Raw genomic sequence first — 12,022 nt, forward strand, 5'->3', positions numbered from 1 at the left:
GAGGGCAAGACACAAAAGGTCATCGCTAAAGAGGCTGGCTGTTCACAGAGCTCAGTGTCCAAGCACATTAATAGAGAGGCGAAGGGAAGGAAAAGATGTGGTCGAAAAAAGTGTAAAAGCAAGAGAGATAACCGCACCCTGGAGAGGATTGTGAAACAAAACCCATTCAAAAATGTGGGGGAGATTCACAAAGAGTGGACTGCAGCTGGAGTGAGTGCTTCAAGAACCACCACACACAGACGTATGAAAGACATGGGTTTCTGCTGTCGCATTCCTTGTGTCAAGCCACTCTTGAACCACAGACAGTGTCAGAAGCGTCTTGCCTGGGCTAAAGAAAAACAGGACTGGACTGCTGGTGAGTGGTCCAAAGTCATGTTCTCTGATGAAAGTAAATTTTGCATTTCCTTTGGAAATCAAGGTCCCAGAGTCTGGAGGAAAAGAAGAGAGGCACTTCATCCACGTTGCTTGAAGTCCAGTGTAAAGTTTCCACAGTCAGTGATGGTTTGGGGTGCCATGTCATCTGCTGGTGTTGGTCCATTGTGTTTTCTGAGGTCCAGGGTCAACGCAGCCACATACCAGGAAGTTTTAGAGCACTTCATGCTTCCTGCAGCTGACCAACTTTTTGGAGATGCAGATTTCATTTTCCAACAGGACTTGGCACCTGCACACAGTGCCAAAGCTACCAGTACCTGGTTGAAGGACCATGGTATCCCTGTTCTTAATTGGCCAGCAAACTCTCCTGACCTTAACCCCATAGAAAATCTATGGGGTATTGTGAAGAAGAAGATGCAATACACCAGACCCAACAATTCAGAAGAGCTAAAAGCCACTATTAGAGCAACCTGGGCTATCATAACACCTGAGCAGTGCCACAGACTGATCGACTCCATGCCACGCCGCATTGCTGCAGTATATATGTTTTTGCTGCCTCCCTAATGTCTTTATTCCTACCTGATGTCCTCACTTGTCTCTTCTATCACCAACCTCATGTCTGTCTCCTTCATCCCTTGTCTGTGGAGTTCTCCACTAAGTCATATGGTCAAAAGCATTATAAATTAGTTGTTCTTTTTCTGTATAATTATATTCTAGAGGGGTACTTTGACGCCCCCTCGAGTGCAGCGCCCCTATGCGTTGCATGCACTGCATACCCGGTTTTTGCGCCACTGATTGCACTCATAAAAACTATGGACTCACAAGAAGGAAAGTAAATGTGATATAAACTGACATTCTTAAATGAAGCAATTTATCATTTGGGCTAAACTTTCACTAACAGGTAAACTATGGTGAGTAAAAGTTCTCAAGCCTTTTTCCTAACAATCCAGCAAACGAAATCTGGTAGATGTTTACAGACGTGCAACCTCACCCCATGCTCTGTTCATACCCTAATTTATCGTATTTCTGTTAAATGCTTTTTATAATATTTTCAGTTATATTGACAATCATTCTATATATAACTCCTACAATTTCTATTTTTGACCAATAACAAAAGTCCTATTGATACCTGTATCACATTTATTAAAAAATAATGTCATTGCCCTTGTACTTGTTATTCTCCAAAATAGATTTATTTTATTTTGAAAGATTTTTTTATGACTTAGACATATTCTTGTTCTTCTTCTTGAAAGGTAAGGACCCATCATGTCCATTTTTGAATAGTTTGTACGGGTTGTGTATCAAAATCAGCATCAGCAATCAAAGCCTGTTTGTGTCATGAGAATGAGATGGGTCAGACCATATAAATTGAATTCAAATTAAAATAAAAATAAGAATTAAAATAATCTTGAAAAAAAGTTCCACAAGTTTACTGTAAATTAGTAATGCAGCTCTGTTCAGACAGAGAATATGATACAGTAATATGGAAGAATGTCTGAGAAGATTCTGATTATTTGGTTATCGGGATGCCTCATTGTTATGTTCTCACACTTCAATGAACACAATCTGATATAATGTTAGTTTCAGTGCTTTTCAACCACTTATAGTGAGTATAACAGAAAACTGAAAAATCTGCACGAGCCTAATTTAAGATTTTCTTTTCTTTTCTGTTCGCTGTATACTTTTTTAATGCCTGTTTTTTCTTCCTCTTGCTCCTTTTTGTGCTTTCTCAGCTTTAATCCATCACCATACTTTGCATCTCAGTCAGGGCTTCAGCATCAGGGATATGTTAAACTGTTTTGTTCATTATTTTTTACACCCATCAGCATAAGGTGGCCAGAGGTTCAATGACTTTACTCACTGCTGCCATCTGGTGCATCTCATAAGTACTCAGGGATGTATATTAGTGACAATAAATAAATAAAAAACTCCATGAATTATCTGTTATATGAAATAAGAAATACAAAAGCATTTAAAGATACATAATTAACCTCTCTGAAACTCTTCAAACAACTTTTTTTTATGCCAAATAATAATAGTATTACGGTATCTCTTTATAAAAGAGAAGGGAGCTTTGAATCAGTCATAAATCCTATCTTACTGTTGGAACAAAATTTGTTGGATCCTATAGTTGTGTTAATAAGAAGATCTCTAGTTTGAAATAAATATGCTGATGTTACTTTTTACTCCCTAGGTCTCTCCAGGCTCTATCAGGAGCCATCTCCACAGACGGTGATTATTGGGGGATTTGCTCGCTTCGAGTGCCAGATGACGGGAGTACCTTTACCTGTCATTACATGGCAAAAGGACAAAGTGACTATTGATGATGATACAAGGTAATTTGTCTGTTAACCTAAGTTATATTTAATGTTTTGATTTTCAGATGTTGCCAAATGGGATACGTACACTGAATTGCAAAAAAATACATATTTTCACCTCTTTGATTCTTTTTTTTTTTTTTTTTTTTTTTTACATTACTTCTTATTAAGGCACAAACATCATAGTGTCTTGTTAGCATTTTCAATGGTGGACAAAATCCTGAGTTATCCCTATAGTTTGCTGCTATAGGCTTAGACTGCTAGAAGACTTGGTGACCACATTACATCATTCAGTTCAATTCATTTCAAAAACACTTTATCAATCTCAAAGGGAACAGTAAATATAGGTTGTTTTATTTTTTCATTGAGTTGTTGTAGGCCTTGATATCTGTAGCCATGAAGGATATTTCTGTAGTGGTCTGTCTTGTACCGGATTTGGAGAAGCCTCTCGATGAAGACACTTTGTTGTTTAAAAATGTTCTGAAGAGGATGCTCACTGTTGTCCATATTCTTGAAGAAATCTTTGTGAAATAATGACCAGAGGTTCTAATTCCTAGAACAGAGCCGACCTTCTTTATAACCTTATTGAATTTTGAAGTCATTTTCTCTGATGCTGTTACCCCAGCAGATGATGGAGGAAGGGGTTACACTCTCCACAACAGATATGTAGTAAAATGCTGCAAATGATGAAGGACCTTAGCTTCCTTAGAGAAGTGCAATCTGTCCTGTCCCTTCTTGTAGCTGATTTCACTGTTTTGTTTTCTTTCTTGTTTGTTGTCCAAATGAATAACAAGGTACAGTGGGGCAAAAAAGTATTTAGTCAGCCACCAATAGTGCAAGTTCTCCCACTTAAAAAGATGAGAGAGGCCGGTAATTTTCATCATAGATATACCTCAACTATGAGAGACAAAATGAGAAAAAAAAAATCCAGAAAATCACATTGTCTGATTTTTAAAGAATTTATTTGCAAAATATGGTGGAAAATAAGTATTTGGTCAATAACAGAAGTTCATCTCAATACTTTGTTATATACCCTTTGTTGGCAATGACAGAGATCAAACGTTTTCTGTAAGTCTTCACGAGGTTTTCACACACTGTTGCTGGTATTTTTGCCCGTTCCTCCATGCAGATATCCTCTAGAGCAGTGATGTTCTGGGGCTGTCGCTGGGCAACATGGACTTTCAACTCCCTCCAAAGATTTTCTATGGGGTTGAGATCTGGAGACTGGCTAGGCCACTCCAGGACCTTGAAATGCTTCTTACGAAGCCACTCCTTCGTTACCTTCGTTACGAAGCCAGTCCTTCGCGGTGTGTTTGGGATCATTGTCATGCTGAAAGACCCAGCCACGTTTCATCTTCAATGCCCTTGCTGATGGAAGGAGGTTTTCACTCAAAATTTGACAATACATGGCCCCATTCATTCTTTCCTTCACACGGATCAGTCGTACTGGTCCCTTAGCAGAAAAACAGACCCAAAGCATGATGTTTCCACCCCCATGCTTCACTGTAGGTATGGGGTTCTTTGGATGCAACTCAGCATTCTCTCTCCTCCAAACACGACGAGTAGAGTTTTTACCAAAAAGTTCTATTTTGGTTTCATCTGACCATATGATATTCTCCCAGTCATTGTCTGGATCATCCAAATGCTCTCTAGCAAACTTGAGACGGGCCTTGACATGTACTGGCTTAAGCAGGGGGACACGTCTGGCACTGCAGGATTTGAGTCCCTGGCGGCGTAGTGTGTTACTGATGGTAGCCTTTGTTACTTTGGTCCCAGCTCTCGGCAGGTCATTCACTAGGTCCCCCCGTGTGGTTCTGGGATTTTTACTCACCGTTCTTGTGATCATTTTGACCCCACGGGGTGAGATCTTGCGTGGAGCCCCAGATCGAGGAAGATTATCAGTGGACTTGTATGTTTTCCATTTTCTAATAATTGATCCCACAGTTGATTTCTTCACACCAAGCTGTTTACCTATTGCAGATTCAGACTTCCCAGCCTGGTGCAGGTCTATAATTTTGTTTTCCGGTGTCCTTTGACAGCTCTCTAGTTTTGGCCATGGTGAAGTTTAGAGTGTGACTGTTTGAGGTTGTGGACAGGTATCTTTTATACTGATAACGGGTTCAAACAGGTGCTATTAATGAAGGTAACGAGTGGAGGACAGAGGAGCCTCTTACAGAAGAAGTTACAGGTCTGTGAGAGCCAGGAATCTTGCTTCTTTGTAACTGACCAAATACTTATTTTCCACCATATTTTGCAAATAAATTCTTTAAAAATCAGACAATGTGATTTTCTGGATTTTTTATTCTCATTTTGTCTCTCATAGTTGAGGTATATCTATGATGAAAATTACCGGCCTCTCTCATCTTTTTAAGTGGGAGAACTTGCACTATTGGTCGCTGACTAAATACTTTTTTGCCCCACTGTATTTATAATACTTAACCACCTTCACTTCTTATGCCATTATTTTAATTGGTTTCAACTTATTCCTTCTTCTGGTATCTACAGTCATCTCCCTTGTTTTGTTGACTTTGAAGATCAGATGATAGTTTCCACACTGTGCCGCAAAGCGGTTCACCAGCTCTCTGTACTCAGCTTCTTGTCCATCTACCATGCACCCAATGACTGAAAAGTCATCTGAGCATTTCTGCAGATGACAGGACTCATTTAATTCAAATCAGAAGTATAGAGAGAAAAAAATGAATAGTGAGAATTCCGCCCCCTATGGTGCTCCTGGGCTGCTGACTATTTATTCAGACAGCTGACCCTTCAGTCTAACAAACTGTGGTCTGTTTATCAGGTAGTCATTGATCCAGGCGATTGTTGATGCCTCCACTTGAGTCTTCTGAAATTTCTCATAAAGTAAGTTAGGCTATATTATGTTAAATGTGCTGGAGAAACATGATCTTCACAGTAGTATCTGCCTTCTCTATAAGACTGGGTTTGTTGAAGTAGGTGAATGATGGCGTTATCAACTCCAACCCCACAGTGATAAGCAGACTGCAGGGGGTCCTGATAGCTGCTTGTTCGCTTGCTGAGGTGAATCAACAGAAGTATCTCTAGGACCTTCATGGTGTGGGATGTCAGGGTAACAAGCCTATAGTCACTGAGGACTGTTAGTCTTCTTTCATACTAAAAGAAGGCAGGAGGTCGTCCACATCTCTGGAACTGTCTCCATGGTCAGACTAAGGGTGAAGAGATCCTGTAGAATTCCACAGAGTGTCTATGCAAAGGCCTTCACAACTCTGGGTCTGACATCATTGGGACCTGTTGATTTATTAGTATTCAGTCTCTCCAGTTGCCTTTTCACTTCACTTCTAGAGATAAACAGGTGAAAGGTGGAGGGACTAGCATTAATTTTGATGTTGCTGACAACAAACTCAGATGCAGGAGATTCAATGGCAGATGAGGACAGGCTGTCCATTTGTCTGTGGGCAAGAGAGAAGGGTGCTGTGCTTGTTCCCAGCTTGATCCTGTTGAAGAATGTATTCAGTTCATTCGCTCTGTCCAGACGTTCATCTGATTACCCCTCTGCTTGAAGCCTGTGATCTTCCTTATCCCTGGCCACACATCTCTGATATTATTTATCTGGAGCTTGTTTTCCATTTTCTTCCTGTATGTCTCCTTGCTTTCTCCTGTCTTGACTTTAAGTTGCTTCTGTATACTCCTCATTAATTTCCTGCCTGAACGCTTTGATAACCTCTATTATTAAATCAACTCTATTCTAAAAGCTATTTAAGTCTAAGACCTATTGGAATCAAGTTTTAATTACAAGTTTTATTTTGTGCATTATTTTTCAAACTGGATCTTGGGCTTTTCTTCATCATTTTTACAAGGAGGTGTTTACTGGCTTAGGTCAACTATTTCCTTAAACACTCACACAGCATAGTGTGCCTCTCTTGTTATTTTAAACAAGCAATGAACAACTAAGGCTTTCTTTCCAAACAAACTGAGCAAAAAAAAAGCGCAACAGAAAAGCATAAAAAAATACACTGCCAGGAAGTGGGGGGGGGTTACTGATTCTCTGGCAACTAGTGTGGCGCTGAATTTACAGAACACACATATATTATAAAAACAATAATATATATATATATATATATATATATATATATATATATATATATATATATATATATATATATATATATATATATATATATATATATATATATATATATATACATATATATGCACACTAAAGCTTTCCATACAAGGCCATTACAGTGTAATGCACAGTGTACTACACTGTAATGGCCTTGCATTGAAAGCTTTAGTGTGCATCACTACTGGCAGTGATGTTACCTTTACGTGATAAAAACATTGAAACTGTCTTGATCTGTCTGTCTGTTCCTGTTAATTAGATATATTTATTTTCACTTCTACAGCAGAATGTTGAATCTTGAATGACATATCTGGAGCTGAGGCAAGGATGTTTTCACAGGTCTTTAAAAAAATGGCAATTATGGGCTATATTGAAATGTATTAAAGGCTGTTTTAAAAAAAGCCATTTAAAGATTCCAGTAACTGTAAGAGGGACACTGAAGAATAGTCCTGTGAAAACAAGCACCCCTGTGTTAGTCCTCTAAAAAAAAAAGAAGAAAATTAGCATGTAAGCCCATGTTTCCGTCTCTGTAAGAGATTCTTTTGCGAGTTCTCTCAGAAATATTCTCATTTAGAGCTTAGTGTAATAGACTTTTTACTGTAGCCCTAAGGTCAGGGAATGTATTTCCTGTCCTATAATGGAGGGTGAACGGTTAATGTCGGCTATAGCCCCACATGACCTACAGACAGCTTGCTGCTAAGAAGATCTTATTGGTGCAATATGGTTCTCCCTCACCAGGCAATATTAATGATCTCTCACACAAATCAGTCAAGAAATAGCTGATATTACAGTGGCTTTTCTCTTTTTATTCTCTCATGCTTTTATGTGACTTTTTCTCACCCAGACTATCTGCCAGCTCTTTGGTATAATCCATTGTCCTCTTTTGCTGTTGACCTTCCATTCACCTTCCTCTATCCTTTCCTCATCATATCCATCTTTTCTGGTTATTTTTTTCCCTATTCATTGCTTCTTCTTAGTTACCCTCTATTTTTTCCAATTTTCTTTTTGCATTCTTTCACATTCCCCACATGAAAAGGCTGTAGATAACAATATTTTATCATGTTAACTGTCTGAAAAATCACTAGGCTTGATGATATCATTAAATAGGCTTGGAGCTAATGGTTTCACTTGCAGAAGTAATGTTTTCCTGGGATATATTGATTTCTATCATGTTAACCTTGTACTTAAAAGTTTAATATGTGCTATTTAAATTGTACCATGTTGGTTTTCTAAGTAAAACATTTTTTTTTACCAGGTAACAGTTTAAAACCAGCCAGGTGTTAAAATTTGACCACTAACTGGTGTTATAGATAACACTTATCTTTCTATTATGGCATCTTATGGTGTATGAGATGTATATTACAGCCCATGAACACTTTCTATTAGAAGTTTACAGAGCACAAACAGATTGAATGTTCAAGAGGAAATAATTAAGGGAATTGGGAGAATAGGCCTAACCTCCCAAACTGCAGTGATTGGAGTTTATTGCTATTTTGCTTTAGTCAGTATGTATTGAAACTTGCTCATGGAAGAAATAATAATCAGTCAATTACAGGGTAACAATTAGCCAAGGCTATTTGTTGCATCTTATGAGCCAGGCAAACAACTGTAACACATATTCTTTTGATTTTATGTGGTTGAGATGCATGTGTATTACTTGGGGAAAAGTGGCACTACTAGAAAAAGCTAGGCCAGCAGACAAAGATTCTGATCTGCATTTGATTTTAAGTAGTTATTAGTGTTGGCTTGTGTTTTATATCAATTGATATGCCCTGTGACATATAAGGGATGGCTTCATCTCTACTTGTGTTTGTCATCAGTTGGACTGAGTCTAAATACAGAACATAGTGTTAGTTTCTACTGTAATCATTATTGAAATGCTAACTCAAACATTCCACTCGCTATGGCCTCCTACACAGAGCCTTTTCACTTTCCTCTCATTTCCTCTGCCTTTGTTGAAGACTATGGAAAGAAATTCTTGTTCTTTCTTCTCAGCATAGATTGTCATGTTGATATTGGTGTAGCACAAATTGACAGGTATATCTTTCTTACAAGCATAGCCTAGCAGACCAGCAGACACTGCATCAACTGTATAAACCCCTGATTTGTGAATTCAACAGTCAAACCATTATACACCAATAACGGCCCTGCCCAGCCATCATCAGTTCATACTGACAGCCTTAAAATGGCTGTTCTTTTAACATAGTTGCAGGCATGGTACTAATAAAAACCGCCATCACAATTTTCCGTGGGCTCTTTCAGCAGAATGAAGTGGTTCTGGGTTTGTCTTTTGAAGCACTAGAAGAACGTTGAGGTGATGACTCATCTTCCATATTTCCATACTATCAGTCCAAATAACCTGACCAATGGAGATCCAAACTCGCAAGTTGCTGCAATTAAATTATCGATGTTAATATCTTGCTGTGAAATACCACAGTACATCAGGCTCTATGTATCAATGAGTATATGATGTTTTGGCAGAAAAAGGGGACCACCAAAAATATTAGCTGGGATATTACTATGCTTTCTCTGTTTGGTGTTTAGCTAGGTATTATAGTCTTATCTTTTTGAAGGTCAATTCTTCATCCCATGAAAAAAGTATTGTAGATTGTAGGGCCCCAGTAGATATTTTCTACTCCTTACCTATGAATGGTTGTACCAAGCAATTTGTAGTAATTCTTTTTTGTCTTCTTTGTTTTCTGTTTCTTTGTTCTTCCCCTCATTCAACAACAGATTCATTTACCTTCCTAATGGGGTTCTGCAGATTCTGAAGGTGACTAAAGAAGATGAGGGCATCTACCAGTGTGTTGCGTCCAATTCTGCCGGAAAGGACATCAGCACTGAAGCCAGACTCACTGTCACAACAGGTGAGGTCTTTTGCGGTGCTTTGTGGCGTTTGATGATTGAAGGGGATGCAATGGTAAGTTGTTTCTAGATCATACCCCAGGTTTCTGGTAAGATCCCTATTGCTGAATCTGTCTTCTACATTCAGAATCACAGGAAGGCGGGGAGAGGGTTAAATAAAAGACACAGAGAAAATATAGTAATGTTAAGAAAAAGGTTTGCTGTATACTTTATGTCAATAGTTTCAACTATGCATCCCCATAATTAGAAAAAAAAGATGCTCTTTATGAATTATGTTTGACAACCTCTAACCCCAAACTCTTACTTAAATACAAAGAAATTATTTTACTTTTAGTCAAAATAAAATGGGAATGTGGTTGAAGAGTAAATTACCAAATGAGTACATTTATAAGTTAATGATAAAAATAGTAATTAAATGATTCATATTTCAATCTTTGACTGGTGGTTTATTATACTCTTTTCTAATTTACTTTGATGAGTTAGGATAAGTATGTACTGGCAGCATGTTTTAAAGCCATTGCAAGATACACTCTTTATTCCAAGAAATTGCAGTAATGATAAGAAACTGTAATTTATCCCAAACGTACTTGTGATCAGCACTGAAGTTAATTCGCTGTTAAATGTGAATAGGATATTACAAAAGCATAGTATGCCAATGAATAATTGCTTTCTATTTCTATAAATGATGTATCTAAAACACAATTTAAAAAAAGCAGCACTGGTTCTTGGAAACCAACCCTTTCTCTCTATTTGAAAAAAGCAGCTGGTATGGTGAGGTTTTTACAACAAAGTGCTTGTCAGTTGGTTTTCTAGTGGGTGGTCTCTGATTGAAAATATGACATATGTAAAGAATCCCCCCTTTTTTTTATTTCAAAAATGGTATTTCTGTCTTGTCTTAAAACATGCCAAAACTCTTGTTTATTTGCAAATGTGCACTGTCAGCTTTTCTTTTCTAAGATGTTTTCAGTTTTAGGCTAACAAAATTGGAGTGCAAGATTTAATTTGTTTTTGATCTGGCTTCTTAGACGTTGGAGGCTATAAAAAAATTAAAGCACTTACTGAGTTATAAAAAGGAAAGTTTGCACATGACAGTCAACGTAGGTCTCTCCTCTTCCACCCTGCTCTTTTTCCCTGCTTCTTACTTCTTTTGTTCCTGTGGTGACAGGTACCCAGTGTTGGGCACATTACTTTGAAAAAGTAATTAGTTGTACTTACTAGTTACTTCTCCCAAAAAGTAACTGAGTTAGTAACTGAGTTACTCCACAATAAAAGTAACTAGTTACTAGTAAAAGTAACTATTGTGTTACTTTTGCGAGTGTATGAAATTAATAACTGGGGATGTCTAATTCTGAAATCCTGTGTTTGGGTTGTTATAGATACTGCAACATGTAGCTATATCTATCTATTCCATCCATCCATCCATCCATCCATATTTCTCTCTTTCTCCATAAAGGCAAATGATCGTTCACGCTCATCGTAGTTCCCCTGTGGCGCGAGCACAGGGCAGCTGTTAAGCGCCTTTAGCGAGCATGCGCGTTTCCTGTCGCTTGCGCGGTGAATCGTGCCGCCGCGCTGTGTGGAGATGCAGGGGAAACCGTATCTAATGGGGAAACGCAGCTCGATGTAACACCGGTATTTCCAGCTGGAAAACGCTGTTTTGCCACTGGAGTCCTCCTCACTCTCCATCCTCCCCTCTCTCATGACGCTCGCACGAGTCCTATCATGAAAAAAGGTTAATTGTGCAACTAAGTAACGTCCAGTAACGGGATTTCGGCAAATGTAACTGCGTTATAGTTACAGTAAGAGTAATCATTTTGATTATTCGTTATTAAAACAAGGTAGCGGCGTTAGTAACGCCGTTACTTTCTTTTTTTTTCTCTTTTTTTTTCTTGTTTTTTCTCCCCCGCTCATGGCTATGTGTAAAATGTGTGTTGTTGGCGGTTAAAACTGAGAGGCAGTGCTAAGCCATGTCAGGAGCGGGGCCGCACAGACAGCATGGCCACCTATCCCCCCCCCCACACACACACACACACACTCCGCGGCCCGCCTCCCAGAGGTGATTGCGAGCTGTTGTTGTTTCATGTGTCCAGTGTCTAAATGCAGTTAAAAACTGGGGAGCAGGTTGTCTCGGCATGCGGCGAGCTAAGGCACGTTGATGCCCCCCTCTCAGCACCAGCCCGAAGTCCCCTCCCCAGAGCCCTATGTGTGTGTGTGAAAAAGAGCGGGGGGGGAGAGGAATCGGGAAGGAAGACCAGCGGGGTGTATGAATTCCCCTCTGGAGTTTAAGCCGTTGACGCCGTTACTTTCAACGCCGTTACTCCCATCACTGCAGGTACCCATGATGGAACCTTTCCTTCAGTTGTTTGCT

General features: G+C 39.0%; 1 protein-coding gene across 2 annotated transcripts in view; it reads left to right on the forward strand.

The window, feature by feature from the left end:
- Positions 1-12,022, forward strand: part of igdcc4 (immunoglobulin superfamily, DCC subclass, member 4) — a 95,844-nt gene that overhangs the window by 43,774 nt on the left and 40,048 nt on the right. For both annotated transcript variants that reach the window (XM_038289844.1, XM_038289845.1), the window contains exons 3-4: positions 2,567-2,708; positions 9,523-9,656. In XM_038289844.1, coding sequence (XP_038145772.1) covers positions 2,567-2,708; positions 9,523-9,656 — 276 coding nt within the window. The remainder of the gene's footprint in view (positions 1-2,566; positions 2,709-9,522; positions 9,657-12,022) is intronic.

The sequence above is a fragment of the Cyprinodon tularosa genome, unplaced genomic scaffold (assembly GCF_016077235.1).
Source record: "Cyprinodon tularosa strain WSP-4 unplaced genomic scaffold, ASM1607723v1 ctg272, whole genome shotgun sequence".
NCBI classification, from domain to species: domain Eukaryota; kingdom Metazoa; phylum Chordata; class Actinopteri; order Cyprinodontiformes; family Cyprinodontidae; genus Cyprinodon; species Cyprinodon tularosa.